The 17237-nt window shown below is 38.7% G+C and overlaps 1 protein-coding gene across 1 annotated transcript; it reads left to right on the top strand.

Annotated features, from left to right (window-relative positions):
- The first annotated feature begins 285 nt into the window (after positions 1 to 285).
- On the top strand, positions 286 to 16019 carry camk1a (calcium/calmodulin-dependent protein kinase Ia). The gene is made up of 12 exons (XM_088424017.1): positions 286 to 396; positions 2174 to 2292; positions 6445 to 6576; positions 7219 to 7293; positions 8231 to 8369; positions 8442 to 8568; positions 8814 to 8889; positions 9478 to 9590; positions 10113 to 10191; positions 10463 to 10550; positions 10931 to 11090; positions 12529 to 16019. Exons 2-12 carry the CDS (start codon positions 2207 to 2209, stop codon positions 12630 to 12632), a joined length of 1179 nt encoding a protein of 392 aa, XP_088280143.1. The 5' UTR covers positions 286 to 396; positions 2174 to 2206; the 3' UTR covers positions 12633 to 16019.
- Positions 16020 to 17237: the final 1218 nt, after the last annotated feature.

Raw genomic sequence — 17237 nt, 5'->3', positions numbered from 1 at the left:
CAGTATTGCAATTGTGTTCAATCCAAGCAAAAATCCCATGACAAAAATGATCCAAAACGTCTAGAAATAAACTTTTTGTAACTTAAAATAATATTATTGGCTGACTTAATGATTTTTGTATTATATTATCATCTAGTTTAAGTACAAACCAAAGCCCTCGATTCTGCATTGGCAATCATAAAGCAAAATTTTAATAGACACCGCATTGCACCCCCCCCCCCCCCCCCTTCCCCCCAATCCACTGATTTCATGCTGCACTACGACCACAGACGTGCGTGGCTTTGACGTCAGGAGGAGCACAAGCGGATCGGCAGCGCTGTGCACAAGCCAGCCAGCAGCAGCTCATCTCTCCCGGAGGCAAGGAGCGCACAACCCCGGGCACAGACCGCCATTTAGGTACGTTTGAATTGTCCACGCATTGATTTTCACGTTTTTCATGACTGCAAAATAGAAAGTCTCCGTGCATGACACCCGTGTGAATAAACCTAATGATGCGGTCTTGCTTTGCGTGTCACATCCTTGAGTGGTGCATTACACCCACAGTGCGTTCTGTACGCTCACAAGCATATTTTGAATCTGGGCGGAAAATGTCTCTCAATTTAAAATTCATTCTAAAAACAGATCTTCAAAAATGCCAGTTAATTTTAAAATATGCACTGACTTGGGTGATCTCTAAAAGCGCCAATTGTGGTCATCATCTCATCTATTGACTATGCATGTGTTGTTATTCTTTTTTTTGCCTCTAATTTCTATGCTTCCTTTTAATGACTGGCTCTATTCGCCCTACTTTCAAGCTGTTACGTTCGTCCTCTTTTTTGTCATTATATTCAGGCTGCCTGTCAGCAATAGATGAGGTTGTACATTTTTTAAATAGGAGTTACAGTGAGTTCCAGAAGGCTAGAAAATTTGTTGAGCATTCTTGAATCCCTTGGAAGTCGCTTTAAGAATCTAAGTGATTAGCTATTTGAGCATTGGTCATAACATATAGTCTAAATTTTCAGTGAAAAAAAAATACACCCCCCCCCCAAAAAAAAAAATAAAAAAAATCAGGAAATACCTAACAAACATAAGAATAAAAACAAGTAGGTAGGTATCTTGGTGAAAATGTGTAAAGAATTTGTATGTTCCACGTTCTTGATGTACTCCAACAGTCCCAAAGAATATTAGGTTAAGTGACGACTTAAAGTGAATGTCTGGTGTACTCCAAGTTTTTAGCCAACGTCAGCTGGGATACACTCTGGAAACAGTTGTGTAAGGAACAACCCAATTTGGGTCAAACATAAAAAAAATTGTGTCCAAAAGGGACTGATCCACTGCTTAGGTTAATTTGTCACAATTTTCTGAATTTACTTTAGGTATTTTATTTTTTTTAGCGAACACTTTAAAAACAATTGGGTCAACAAAAGCCTTGCTTTTTTGCACACTTAAAACTAGTGGGTCAATAATAACCCACTTTTGGTCAAAATTGGGCCGACTCGCTACCTGGGTTAGTTTGACAACAACTTTCTGTTGATTTTGTATTCAAGCAACCCAATTTTGGGGTTTGTTTAGTGTTGGAGTGGAGTTTGGGAGTATGGATTTTTTTTTAAACATAAATATTGCCTAAAATTAATAATTAAAAAAAAAAAACAATCACAAAATATGTTATTCTGTAGCAGTACAATCCCTCCAAAATGGGGTTGTTTATTTATTTTGCCCGTTGTTGTTGTTGTTGTTGTTGTTGTTGTTTTTGTGTGTGTGTGTGTGTGTGTGTGGGTGGGGGGTTAATTTAACTCCAAAAGTTGGTCCTTTTTTGACCCAATTTGGGTTATTTATGACACATCTCTTTTTTTGTGTGTATAGGCTCTATCTTACTATAATGAGGACAAACACAATAGAAAACAGATGGATGGTATTTCATTGTCATTCAGTGCTGCACTAAGCATTAATCACATCAGGCTAAGTGAAATAGTGGATCTATTTTTACACAATGTGCTGGCAGTATACTCGCTGAAATCTCAATAAAATTACGAACATTGTATACCACAGCTTTATTCAAGTAAAAAAAAAAAAACATATCCCGACGTGGCATTTGGCATTGTTTGAGACAAGAATTCAGCTTTTCAGAATGTGCTTTGTTTTGGCGAGGGCTAACAAATGAATTGTGCATGCTGCTTGTCTCGTCTCCTCGCAGCTGTAGTGTGGCGAATCCCACCAGTGCGACAGGATGCCTCTAGGAGAGGACGGCAATGGGTGGAAGAAGAAGACGTCTGACATTAAAGAGCATTATGACTTCAAAGAAGTGCTGGGGACGTAAGTTGAAGTGTCCTTGTCACAGTAAAGGCTGCAAATTGTGAAGTGTTTCAGTTTTGATATTGACTCGTAATAGGATTCTCAGTCAATGCTGACAAACACTTTGGAGCAAAGGACCATGATGGTCTTATGGCATGGTAAAACAAGGCAAAGTTTTTTTCTTTTTTTTTTAACAAACAGAACTGAAAACATTCAAAGTGAAAACAACAAAACTAGCTTATTAAATTAACCAAAATAACATAGATTGAGAGTGGCTCGGTGCAACAGTGGTGAGCACGTCTGCCTCACAGTTAAGGAGTTCAATTCCAGCTGGCTTCAGTCCATGTGAGTTCCCTCTGGACACTTCCTCCCACACTTCAAAAATATGCATGGCAGGTGTATTGGAATTGCTAAATTGTCCTTAGGTGTCATTGAGTGTGTGAATGCTTGTTCGTCTCTGTGTGCCTTGCAATTGGCTGACAACCAGTTCAGGGTGTCCACCACCTACTGTCCAAGGTCAGCTGGGATAGGCACCAGAAAGATGAATGGATGGATGGATGAATAGATGGAACATACATTGACACCTTTTGAACAAATCATTACAGACATTGAAAAGAAATAAGTTGTTACTTTCTGAAATTAATCAAAGACTGGTAAGTAAAAACATTAAAAAAAAAATGCTTAAATCACCTTCATTAAAGAAATGTGAGTAAAGAATAGTTTTAACTCATATCATTTTTATTTTGACCTGACTTCAGTCGTGTTGAAGATGTACTCCATTTGTGTGCAGAAGAACAGCTAAATCTCGTATCACTGTGTTTGTTTTGAATCGTTATCACAACAAAACATGTTGGTTTATGCTAGGAGAGACCATGTTGGTCTATGTTTGGTTTTTTTTTTTGCTCATCTGTTAGTTTGTGCTATTTAACCAGCGGAATCAGCACAATAGTCAGCAGAATAGTGTAATTTCAAACTCTTGAATTGTCACTTTTGCTGACAGGGTTGTATCATATATTATCAAAGACTTGCATTTTACTGAGCTTGCAAGCATAGTTATCCATCCATCCATCCATCCATCCATCCATCCATCCATCCATCCATCCATCCATCCATCCATCCATCCATCCATCCATCCATCCATCTTCTAGATCCGCTTATCCTCACAAGGGTCGCAGGCTTGCTGGTGCCTATTTCAGCTGGTTGCCAGCCAATCGCAAGGCACACAGAGACGATTCACCATTCATGCACCCAATCACACCTAAGGACAATTTAATATGTCCAATACACCTGTCATGCATGTTTTTGAAGTAGGGGAGTAAGCTGGACTGCCCAGAGAAAATCCAAACGGGCTTGGGGAAGGCGGGAACTCCACACAGGAAGGCTGAAGCGAGGTGGATTTGAACTCGGGTCCCTGAACGGCAGACGTGTTAACCACTCTCCCACAGAGCCATCCCTATCATAATTATATTTTAGCATATTTTGTTTTTCAATTAATTCATTCATGTTACCTATGTGGTTAAAGTAAGTTGGAAAACCCTTTCAGCCATCAAAGTAGGAACTGAACACTCTACAGAGAAGGTCAGACTGTCCCTCTCTGTCAGAGGTCATCCATCAAAACTTTTAACGAATGGGCCTTCTTATCTTTCTCGCAATCCATAATTAAAATGACATCGTCCTTCCATTCAGAAAATTTTGTGTCTGCTGAGTGACATTCTACTTTGTTATTTAATGACAAATGATTTTGCATTACCGCTTCAGTTCCACAAAAACGTTATCGCTGTTTAATTTACAGCAACAATATTCTGGGTTATATAATACAGATTGTATTTGTAGTCAAATCGTCAGTGTCGCCGGACCTGCCATGAACGTGTCGATGAAAAGCTCCTTATGAGCTCGGAGAGACGATTACGGAGAAGCTTTTACAGGAATTCAGAGCGAGAGGTTAATTGATTTATGTTGAAATATTATATTCAATTGTGGCTAATCCTCACAGTTTGAGGCTCAGTCGGGTGTCAGGACTGAGTGTCCTCATTCAAGCGGATGAGACAGGAAGACTCTCGTGTCGCGTGTTCTTCGTCACACAGGCAAGTTACAGTCAAAAGACATAATGCATAATCGTAAGTGTTGCTGCATTTCTCGAGTCGGACTTTGGCTTGGGACCCTTTGAGCCATCCATGTATATGCGCTACAGAATTAGTATAATGTAACTGAAAGAGTCACTCAGTATAAACATGTGGCTGGTTAAACGGGATAGTCAGCCACTTAAAATAAAGACACAGGTTGTCTGCATGTCAATTAGTAAAGTCTGGATATTGTCGCTTGACCTTGTCTGGATATTGACCTTGTCAATTTGTGTCATTTTTGACAAGATCACACAGATGGGATGTTGTTTTTGTTTTTTTTTTGTTTTTAAATGTCAAAAATGCTTTGGACTGGTTAAGGGGTAATTGGCTGAAAAAATATTTCACAGGGGGTACATCGCTGAAAAAAAGGTTGAGAACCACTAGTCGAGGCAGCTACTCTAGTCCAGATCTGTTAGCTGGTATAATGCCATTGTTTTTACTGTCTATCAGAAAATTATGCTAGTGGAATCATTTGCCTGAATATGGAAAATCATCTGCTGTCATGGAAAACTTTTTCATTAATATTAAAATGTAAAAATGTTTTTTTTTCAATGTCAGCAAAACACATTGCTAGTGTGCTCGGTGTGCTTATGCAACACAAAACCTTGACAAGATGGATGCAGAATGTATTTCATATGCTTTATATACAGTCTCCGTAAGCATTTATGAGACCCGTTCGGTAGAGAAAAAAGGTGCTATGATCAATGCACAATAATGCCAGTCAGGATGATATTGATTGAGTATATTGCACACAGCGAGCTAATCAACATTATTTATGCCTCTCTTTAGCCATGCATTGAAAAGCATTACAGTAGGCTCTTAGCTAAATCTCAGCCATGCCAAATAACAGTATGCAGTGCTCAGCAGCAAACCCGCAGAGAGTGACGTCTCCAAGGAAGAATGAGTGAGCGGATGCTTAATTACCTGTGTCTCACAGCAACAGTAGCAATGTATGACCGCACATGCTCTCCAGGCTCCCATTTGCAAAAGTCACCGACAAATATTAGGTTTTCTATGCAGGAGCTTTCGAGAAGATCCCAAAATCTTATTTGGGAGGACGAAAGAAAAATGTTCTTTTGTTGTTGTTTTTTGCTGTTACCTGAGCATACCTCCGATGGCCGCTCGGTCCCCTTTCTCGTCTGACAGCACCCCTGCGGTTGTGAACAATGTTCATGGCCTCCTCCTGTGCCCCCCTACTCCCCTCTGTATATACATGCCATTCTCCTCCTCACTATAATCCATAATGCAGTCTAGTCTCTCTTTGGAAAACAGTCGTGCTACATTTGCAGTATCTATTATTAAACAGGTTAAAGATAGCATCTTTTTTCATTAAAACTAAAGTGAAAAACAGCTGCTGTTCCTGTAAATGTCTCTGCGTGAGTGTTGCGGCTTCATCTTTTGAACTTTTCTTAGCCCCCTGTCTCAGTAATGTAACCACTTTGAATTATTCATCCAATCACTATCACATAGGCCACATACAAAAAAAAAGGATATCAAGATGCTTATCAGCAAAGAGCACTGGTTATTTGTTCACTCATCAAATTAGTCGACTCAAAGTTAATCCAATTCGGCTCACGGTATCTTGCTGAAGTGCACCAGCATGTCACTTGATATGACTTGTCTCTGGTAAGATGTGAATTGCGCTGCCGTTTATGACATACTGACAAATCAATTACAGATAAGTGACTTGATGTGCTTTTTTTTCTCTTCATCGTGACTTTTCAAGTCAAGTAAAAATAGATTTGTTTTATGTTGTTGACGAGCTATTAGCTTTGTTATGTCCACCAAGATTGGCGGTACATATAAATATGGACCAAAGAATCGTGTGTGTGTGTGTGTGTGGGGGGGGGGGGGGGGGGGGGGGGGGGCACACTCCTACTGAAAACATCTTAAAAAGTTTATTATACCACACCTGTCACTATAACTATGACATTACATGTAGACCTTCATGCGCTGAACCATGAAAAGTTCTAAAAGCAATGAACATTTGTGGTAAATGTCAAGTGTTTGTGAACAAAAACTGATCTTTCATATGCCCGTTTTTGCCCAGGGGAGCTTTCTCTGAGGTGCTTTTGGCTGAGGAGAAGAGAACACAGAGACTGGTGGCTATCAAGTGCATCCCCAAGAAAGCACTGGAAGGCAAAGAGAACAACATAGAGAATGAGATCGCAGTACTGCACAGGTGAGTCGACCATCCCCCCGGTGTCTCTTGTGTTGTCCAAAGGAAGAGTTTAACCCCAGGCAGATAATATATGGGAGGTCAAGTGAATGGGCCACTAAAGGCACAGTGTCAGTAGAAATAGTAGGATTGTGCACCGGAAATGTCAGGAGTAAAGAAGATAGACCTATTTTTAGTGTCCCTGTTGCTAGGGCAACAGCACACAGAGGCGGAGATGGTGTGGAGTTCCCTGCAGCAATGTATTGAGAAGGAGACATAAGGGGTGGGGTAGAAGTGAGGGTGGTTGGTATAGCCTGAAATGTGAAGTCACTACAAGCCAATAAAAGAGCATTACTCGGGGGAACTGGAAAAAAAGCGCAGTTCCTCACCCAGCAATATCCTCCATCATCTGCCACAGTGTTAAAGTGACATTCTCACATGATGACAAGCGATGCCCCTCTGAATGCTTCGCGCTGCATATTTTACACCTCCCGTCATTTAAAAATCTGCTCCGAGTAGCACATTCATCAAGCCGGTGCTCGTGTCCGTGCATTATTTTAGGCTTTCCTAAAATGCAACAATATTGCCATCTGGTGACTGCTTTACAGAAATCACATGAAGAATATGCTACACAATAAAATAAATATGCTTTATCGTTATTTTCAGAATCCAGCATCCCAACATCGTCTCACTGGAGGACATCTTTGAAAGCACATCTCATCTATACCTCGTCATGCAGCTGTGAGTTCTTCTTTCAAACTGGTACTAAAGTGCCTCATTTACTTGACTTTCAGTATAAGCGAGATAAACGTTTTGTCGTTAAAAATCAAGAATGGAAATTTGTGCGAAATCTAAGTGATCCACCGATTGTCTCGGTTTCACAGAAAAATGTAACACGTTTAAAAAATGTAATGATGCCATTATTCTTTAACAACAATTATAAATGGAGTTCCTCATGGCTCTGTTCATGAGACATTTAACACCATTTTTAGGAAAAGGGGCTTGAGAACAGCACCTTGAGAAACTGTGCCATTATTTTTGCATGGAAAATATATACCAATTGTTTTTTAGCGTTGTTTTTTGTCTTACTGTGCGACCTGTCATTTTCCACCCCCCCCTCCCTTTTTTTAAATGTAATTTAATTATTTAATTGATTTATTTTGGCACATTTTCACCTGTTTACTCTTTTGGTTAGATTTGGTACAAAAGTATAATAGTCCTTAACACCGAGCTCACGTTCATTCTCATTTCATTATTATTCAAAAATGAAGAACTCATCATCACTGACTATAGAACACATAAGGTATTGGAAAAAGTACGTTTTGTTAAATATGTACACAATTAGCTCTTTGACTACAAATGAATATGTCCACATCCTGGTTGACTACACAAAAAACACATGAATGTCCATAACCTAGTGAAGAGCCTTAATTAAAATTTTATTAGATGAAACTGAAACATCCCTGTACAATATTGCTAACATTACTTGAAAGTGCAGATGTTTCTATGATGTTGGCAATGTGGTTCTGCAGTTGTTTGTTTATTCTTAACCAATTACATGCTACATTGAAATGGAATGCGTTCAACTTGTCAGCTTGTCATTTTTGCCTTCAGCATCAATACAGCCAAAGCCCGCCACTCACTTCTTATTATAATCAGTTTTACTTTCATCATGTAGTGTGTCGGGTGGCGAGCTGTTTGACAGAATTGTGGAGAAGGGCTTCTACACAGAGAGAGATGCCAGCCAGCTCATCTACCAGATTTTGGATGCGGTCAAATATCTTCATGATATGGGGATTGTGCACAGAGACCTGAAGGTAGGCAGGAAAATAAAATGAATGGATTCTATGCATTCTGTGTATTTGCTCTAACAACGCCTTTATTTGCAGCCGGAGAATTTGTTGTATTACAGCATGGACGAAGACTCTAAGATCATGATCAGTGACTTTGGCCTATCGAAAATTGAGGGAGCAGGCAGTGTTATGTCCACGGCCTGCGGGACTCCCGGATATGTGGGTGAGGCATTTATTTCCCGGGTGAGCCACTCCTCATTTTTGTATGCTCAGCACTCGCTGGCTCAGCTGACATCCTCTTGTACACATTGCCTTGTGAGAGGCTCTCTCATCCACTACTGAGTCAAGTGCAAGCGATCTATAAGTACACTCGACTCTGTTTAACACGACCCGGCAGCTTGCCAAGGTCAAGATGACTTTGAAATCTAACCTCATCATTGCTGTGTTTACTGTACGTGTGTTGCACAGCTCCTGAGGTGCTCGCCCAGAAGCCGTACAGCAAAGCAGTCGATTGCTGGTCCATCGGTGTCATTTCCTATATCTTGTGAGTTTGAATTTGATCAGTTTGTTCCATTTAAATCTGCCTTTACAAAGGTAAAAATGTGCTCATAAATGTTCATTTAATGCTTGCATACAGCGATAGAGGAACATGAGTACAACAATTGCTGAGGTGTATTGATAAGGGTTTTCCATATTGCCCTATATTCAAATCTGTTATCTACATTTCTTTTGTAATCAATTGGAATTTCAGTTGTAAACTCTGCTTGTTATCATGTTTGGGCAGCTGCAAACTACACTCTAATTCGATGTCCTATCGTCGTTGGAAACGGGAAGGGATAACAGCACAGCTACTGTATAAGCATTAATAATTTAAGATTTAAGTAAATGTGTGTACTGCAGTAGTTAAATGCTCAAGGAGTACCTGTGACATTTGCATTTTCAGTTAACGCAACTGTTTGGCATGCAGTGAATGTTCCCCGCGGTAGAGCTTTTTTTTTCATGAAAAAAAAAGGCAAAGCACTGAGGCCGCGAATGTGAGCATTTCTTTGGGTAGAAAGAATTGTACAACCAATGCAGCTCTTTTATTATACCTAATGTGGTGGTATATTCTTTTCTTCAAACACACTTTTAGACTTTGCGGTTACCCACCATTTTATGACGAGAATGACGCCAAGTTGTTTGAGCAAATCCTCAAAGCGGAGTATGAATTTGACTCTCCATACTGGGACGACATCTCTGATTCAGGTATCTGCAGCATATGTAAGCTGAAAATACATCAATATTATATTTATTAAGCGGGCATTTCATCGGTATGCGTGCTTGGACATGATTGCCCATTGCAGTTTAGTGGTGAGAGTTCTAGTTTGTTTTGACTTTTAAGCCCTTCCACTAAATTTGGATAATTGAAGTAAAGACTAGTTACTAGTCTTTAGTACTAGTCACTAGTAGGTTTAGCTTCTGCATTTTCTTTCAAGTCAAGCTGTAAAGGGTATTATTTAATTATATTTTTTCAGAAGTTTACTTAAATATTTTTTTAGTAGGGGGATGGATGTTTATTTTTTAAGGGGTGGGTATTGATGTCAGGAGTGAATGACAGACTGATGATTGGATGACGGTGGATGGACCCACAATTACAACTTTCAGCTTGACAAAATGGCGGACCGACATTGATAGAGGGGGGAGGGGGCACCGACCATTGACACATCAGCACAATAGGGTACGATGCCCACTTCTTATCATTATCATGAATGTAATTTTCTTTTGTAGCCAAAGATTTTATCTGCCACATGATGGAAAAAGATTCTTCGAAAAGATACACATGTGAACAGGCTCTCCAGCACCCATGGTGAGAACCACTTCTCATACTGCACATTATCATCCGCTCATTGGAACAGTAGATAGGGAGCTGAATTTTGTTAATACCTGAAATTGTCACCCTGGCAGCAAGCCAAAAATATAAACTGTACCGTAATAATAAAGTTAATGGCGTAGAAAAACACCAGTACAGTACAGAGAGTAATGTATGTGTGAAGGCCTCGGACTTCACACAATAAAAGAAAGACAAAACAAAACACTTAATTAGTCTGCTTGATATGTGGTGTATGTCACTTTCTCAGGATCTGTGGAGACACGGCTCTGGACAAGAACATCCATGAATCTGTCAGTGCTCAGATCAAGAAGAACTTTGCCAAAAGCAAGTGGAAGGTTAGTGATTTGAAAGAAGGAAAAATTGACCAGAGTAAGACTATCACTGTCAAATATCTTTTAAAAATTATGATCCTATCAATTATTCCCTTGACTGATCATGTAATGGACCCAATTTGAAAAAAAGAAAAAAATCTACTTAGGTGGAACATGAGTCAAAGTGAGTGGACATGAATATTCATTGTGTACGTCTGCAAAAAGAGGTATGTGTAGAAAACGACAGCATAAACTTGGTTCCTGTGGAGTTTTGAGGCAGATATTTCTACTTGACCTATTTTTAAAGTCAACAACCTGATTTGGTCGACTTTTTTCCCAGCCCTAGACCAGAGAGCTGTTTGGATGTATTTCCTTAACTTACCTTCTTTCTCTGTGCAATACAGCAAGCGTTCAACGCCACGGCCGTTGTGCGCCACATGCGTAGGTTACAGCTGGGTACCAGTGTGGAGGGACCCAGTCAGATTACTCCCACCAGCCCCTGCCATGGACTCCTGCTACCTCAAGAGGAAGAAGATGAGTTGGGGAATGGCGAGAATGAAAGTTGTGAGTTTACAAAACACTTCATATTTGTGCCTGGACACATGGTTTACTATTGTGAGAATTAGAAGATGGGCTGATCTTCAAGTGGCATTAAAAAGGAAGGCCAGACTCCCTCTTTGTAATTACAGAGCGCTCCATTTAATGTGACAGAAAAGCCATTGCTTACTGCGTAAAACACAAAATTAATGAACGCAAAGCTACAAGCTGTCAACTCGCAATATTGTCTCTCTAAACCCCATACAACTCAATAATTCAAAGCTGATGGGATGTGACGGATCAAGGGTCATTAACATGGTAATCTATTTTATAATTATCTACTTGATTCTGTTTACCCTACTTAATCGTCCTCACTGGATTAATAAGTAAAACAGCAGTTCCTCAGTCAAACACAACAGGCAAGTGGGCTTCCAATTTTTTCTATGTTAAAATGCTTGTTTCCCTCAGGAAATAATACAAGTGAACACATTTAAATATAAATGAATAGATAAAAATACATATTTACAGTACATTTTTGAGAACAGTACAAACGAACAGCACCTTCATGCTAAACATACATAGTAATGCATTGCGTTACTCTGATTTGTAACAAGAACAATATTAGGATTTTTTTGTGCGTAATATATTACGCAACTGCGTCACAGCAAAAAGAAATGCAATACACTAATTACATTACTTTTGTAATGCTTTACTCACAACACTGCTCCTTGTATGGCTTTATTTTGTTAAAGGGACAATGTGTTTTTCAATATGGACAGCAGGAGGAGTGCCACCCACCATGTAAAATAGTTTACTGATAACTAGACCTACCATTATATTTAAAACATTCTGTTGGTCGTTATGAATACATTTATTTGCAAGTTTTTGAAATGTATAATCATTTAATTTATTCATTTTTAATGAAAAACGGTCTAAATCTTACACATTGTCCCTTTAAGTTTCATAAGGATGCGCATTGTCATTCTTAGAGACAGAAAATAGATGTTATGCAGTCTATCGTTTTGCTTTCCTGAATAATACGCTTAGAGATACCTCTACAAATGAAGTACAACTGTAGTTCAAAATCAGACAGAGATGAAACAGAATTCTTTTTACAGTCTGTTGTTTGTTTGTTTGTTTTTTCAATCCAAACATGCTTTGCACTGCTCAGGGGGTAAATTGGCTTAAAGAAACGCTTGAGAACTACGTGTTAATGTGTTTTGATAGGTACACATGTGAACATATAGTATACTGCTAGAAATACATTAATACCACTTAATGGAGCAAATATTAGAGTTCAAGTTTGAAGTCACAGCTTGTGGTCTCCCGTCATCATTTGATTTGTTGATCAATAAGGCAGAGGCAACAGGAACTGATTTGATGTTCGATACTGACATCTACTGCCGTTATCTGGTAACTGCTGCAATAAATACGTGCGTGCATATCTGGCATCTGTCATGTCCAGTGTCCCACTACAGCGATGACCGCCGTGGAAGCGCAGAGGGCAGTGCCGACCGAGACAGCCTCAGGAGCTGCACTTACTGTTGCAGGCCAGCCAGTCGCATCTGAGCACAACCTCAATATTTTTTGTTTACTTGTACTTTTTTTTTCTTCGTAAATGACCTTGAGACCCCTACTGCCCACCCAGTCTGGCCAGGAATGCAGAGTAGTGTTTGAACCATTGTCCTGAGACAGTCCTCACGCTAGTTGTCACATCTAACTAGTTGAATTCACGGCCTTTTGCATGCCTTGCCTTCTTTCATTCCCATTCCAAAATTCATGTCTTCACAGGAAGGTGCTAATGAGTAAATGCATGCTTGGACATCAATCAGGTTTGTCGCCATGTATGGCCACACATATGGCATATCCCAAAACAGACCGCGACAGGGAAGTGACAACTGAGCTTGGATTTTCAGAGAATGCCGTCAGTGGGAAAAAAAGAGTCAGAATCAGAGTCAGAAGAGGAAGAATCACAGAAAGGCTGAAAAATGGAGAACCCTGGGAAATGTATAGGTCCATTCGTGCATCCATCACCAAAATTGGAATAGGCGTACCAGCACATCTCAATTTTAGCCTCTCAGAATTGAAAATTTTTTGGTGATTTTTTTAAAAATTAAAATATTTAATAATTTATTTGCTATTTAATTATATGTATATTACTTAATCTTATGATCTGTTGTTACCCACTGCCTAATATACTTTCGGGTAGTCGAATAAATGAAGTATTAATTTAGAATAATTATTATAGAATATATTATTATACTTTATTATATCCTGTGTATGATAAAGAATAATGCATGCACAGCCACTCCTCACTTAGGTGTTGTGTCACCTTGGCCATGCCACAGAAAAAGAAAAAAAAAATCTTTCTTCACCCCTGAGTACAGTGTAGTGAAATAATGATGATCTCATCTCAGTTTCATCATAAATGTACTTGTGAATGTGAAATATGGCTCTGCTTAGTTGAACACCTATCAGATATTCTCGCAGGAAGAGACAAAAAAATTGTTTGGATTCAATAGTCAAAGTTAAAAAGATTGTTAGGATCTCGTTTCTAGGGGTCTATCTGGGTTGGTGACAAGCGGTTCTGACCTGAAAGTGTCTGCATGTCCGGTGCGGTGGGCAGAGGGAAAACATGAAAACTAATGATCGAGATTTTTTTTTTTCAACTATTTTGTATGGCTGTTCTGTTAATGGAGGCTTACACTGAGATCCCCTCATTAATAAGAAGTAGGTCTGAGATGGCAAAGCCCCAAAACATCAATTCATCCGTTTTGTATACAAAAACACACTCTGGCCAATTATTCACTGTGTCGCTTGAACCGTTACATCATCGGTGAGCCTTCCCTCCAAAAAAAGCACCACAAATTTTCATCGTATGACGTGGAAACTGCTTGTTGGATCTTTCTTATCTGGGATCTCAGTGTGGGCGTTTCGCCTGCTCTGTGCTGTGCAACCTCTAGTGGAAGTCGGTCTACTGTTTGCATGACCTGGTTAATTCAATATGTTTACATGAATGATGATAAATTAGTATACACACATGATGATGATGATAACTATGATTATTATTATTACTACTACTCAGTTGTATTGAAAATGATGTATTTCTGTAATTTTTTGAGCTATATAATGTGAAGTGAGTAACACCAAAAGTAATGTCGACAAAGTGCAAAAACACAGCACAGTGGACGTATTGTTTGACATTTCTTGGAACTTTTCGTTTTTTTTGTGTCTTTGTGAGTAAACTGATAAATGGACAAATGTATTGGGACACTACATCTACAAGTAGGGAAAATGGAAGAAATACAGATTGCCCCTCTTAGCAGCGTCAACACATTAAATGCCAAGGACGTATTTTCACGTCTTTTAATGATCCAGACATTCAATTTAAATCAGCTATTATTATTCATTCAGCTATGTATGTATGTATTTTTTTATTTATTTATTTATTTATGTGGTAACAAAGAGCACTGAATGAGTTATTAAACTTTTTTTTTTTTTTTACACAGAAATCCTGCAAAACTTTACAGGTACGGCTCGGATGTACAGTAGTTAGCACAACCACCTTACGGTTCAGGGACCCAAAATCAAATTCACCTCGCTACGGCCTCCTGTGTGGAGTTTGCATGTTGTCCCCGAGACCGCATAGGTTCTCTCCAGGCACCCCGGCTTCCTCCTACTGCAAAAAACATTCACGGCAGGTGTGGTGGACATACTAAATCGTCTTTAGGTGTGATTGGGTGCGTGAATGTTTGCTCGTCTCTGTATGCCCTGCAATTGGCTGGCTTAGAGCCGCTTAACCTTGTGAGGATAAGCGGCACTAGAAAATGGATGAATGGATGAATAAATATCTATTCATCTTTAGCCTTTTACATAGATGCCAGCAAAATTGTTTACAGTCAAGTTTTGATATGATCTGCAGTGTTAGTGGACTCAGCTCACTTCAAAACTAGAAGCAGTTGTTTTTCATTAGATTAAATCATGAGTATTTGTTTAAAAAATGACATAATTGTGCTATTTAAGAAACTGTCCATTTTTCTGCGAAATATTTTCTCACGTTTGTTTGAGTAATGTAGGATTGGGAAGCTCCGACACGATCTCTTTTAGGTTGTGATTATTGCTCAATTTCAATTATGAAAGATGGGCAATTACAGAACCATATGAATACTCCTTGGGATGTGTGTCTCCAAACTTTTGTCCATGTATTATTCATCTCAAAGTCCCCTGACATGTGTACTGATTAAAAAATACATATCCTGGTTGGACAAAAGTGCCAACTACAAAACAAATGAGTTTTAAAGAAAAGGGATAAAAGGGAAAAAAATCACTTGGACCGCGGTCCCAAAGCCATACTCATGAAGTAGAAATGCTTGAGTGCACATTCATCCTTTAGTATATGACTGAAAAAAAGATGGATGAATGTGATTCTCAGAAAGAAAAGGGGAAGAGGACACCTTAGGGAGGGTTAAGGGAATCTTTCCTTGAGTCACAGTCATCAAGTTAAGTTGTATGTAGTCATGATTATTGTGTGTATTTAGTCATTTTTCTGCTTCAAACAGTTTAACCATATTGTGCAGTCAAAAAAACAAACAGAAAGCAATCACTGTATTTCTACAACTTGTTGAAAATATGCAAACTGTGTGTGAAGGGCTTCATTCAAAGTCAAACAGCCATCGTTGGACCACTTTGATGTACAGCATTGAGATATGTTGTTTATGCTTGTTTTACCCATCCAAACACGTCCAAAATGCATAAAAAAACACTTGTATATTATATATAAATATAAGTATATATGTATATATAAGTATATATTGTATATCCTTTTTTGTAAAGCTGTTTTGAGCTACAAATGTACGGATGCAATGCATCATGGGTTATTGAACAAGATGTAGGAAAATACAAAAGATTTGTACCCACAGAATGCAGGAAATTGAATAAATCTCCCTTGTCTATGCATTGTGTGTGTGTTGCATTAAACACACCATTTAAACTGTAACTGAACAGGCACATATTCTTTATCCTCCATGAAAAAAAGGACTGGTTCTGAAACAGGTTAATGGCATTTCTATTCATTTCAAATACTTGACCTTTTTGAGTGCGAATAAAAAACATTTATGAGTCTTGTAACGCTTTACTTAAAATTTCATTAAGACACTTATATTAACTGCGCTGCTTCGTGCAAGGAATGTAAAACAGACTACCAACCAACAAGTCAATCAGCAATTGTTATAATATTAGGAAGCTGTGCAAAAATAGGCAATATATGGTTAAACAATAGATAATCCAGATTTTGCCAATCATTGATGGACCTTTAAACTAAGGATGCACAAACGGTGACCCGATAAGACGTATGAGCAAGCATTTACAACGGGACCGCGAGAAAAACTAATTTCACAAACGTGAAGTATGCATGCACAGTACCAAAACTGCAGTCTAAAGAAGTGTTTACACTGTCCTCTGCTGGCCAGCTATAGAATAACAGGATCCTAATCATCCAGTATAACTGTGGCATACAAGACATGTGAAATTAACATTTAATATAACATTTAATAACTAACTAACATTCAATTAGTCCATTATAGCCAAAATATTTTTTGTTTGGATTTGAAATACAGTTTTGGTGACGCCAGTCCCAGAATTTTTTTTTTTTTTTAATGACACAAGCCCCCTGGTTTCTTCACAGCAGTAGAGAAACGTGTTACCTGCCTCGCTATGATATGATGACTATTATAAGAATAATAACAAATGATTGCAGCACCGCATTAATGGCCGACACCTGTCTGCCTCACTGAGGAACCTCACAAGTGTAAACTGACAGCACAGTTAGTTACTCCTCAAATTGATTTGACAATCTGATGAATTGTACATGATGAAAAACGACATGTCGCTACAGGTATTAAGTAGACGCATATATATATATATATATATATACTCACACACACCACAGAAACACACACAGACTCATATCACACTCTCAATGTCAATCAAAAGAAGATGGGCAGGTGTTAATAATGTCGAACCAGTGAATATATCACATTCATAAATGTATTTAAGGTAATAGGCTGTGTCGACATTGTGCCACATTTTCTAGCACCACAAAAGTAAATTAATATTATTGAGATTTCCTAAGAAAGGATTCGTAAAGTGTGCCATATAAACAAGACTGCTTCTCAT

The sequence above is a fragment of the Hippichthys cyanospilos genome, chromosome 9 (genome assembly GCF_059441005.1).
Source record: "Hippichthys cyanospilos isolate Australia breed blue-spotted pipefish chromosome 9, RoL_Hcya_1.0, whole genome shotgun sequence".
Lineage (NCBI taxonomy): Eukaryota > Metazoa > Chordata > Actinopteri > Syngnathiformes > Syngnathidae > Hippichthys > Hippichthys cyanospilos.
The sequence above is the reverse complement of the archived record's forward strand: the minus strand, read 5'-3'. Positions and strand labels throughout refer to the sequence as shown.

Excerpts from the sequence above, each read along its gene's own strand:
- camk1a (XM_088424017.1), top strand. The coding sequence starts at position 2,207 with ATGCCTCTAGGAGAGGACGGCAATGGGTGGAAGAAGAAGACGTCTGAC. Across the intron at positions 8,370-8,441 it reads TTGTGCACAGAGACCTGAAG|CCGGAGAATTTGTTGTATTA; the intron begins GTAGGCAGGAAA and ends CTTTATTTGCAG. Across the intron at positions 10,192-10,462 it reads CAGGCTCTCCAGCACCCATG|GATCTGTGGAGACACGGCTC; the intron begins GTGAGAACCACT and ends TCACTTTCTCAG.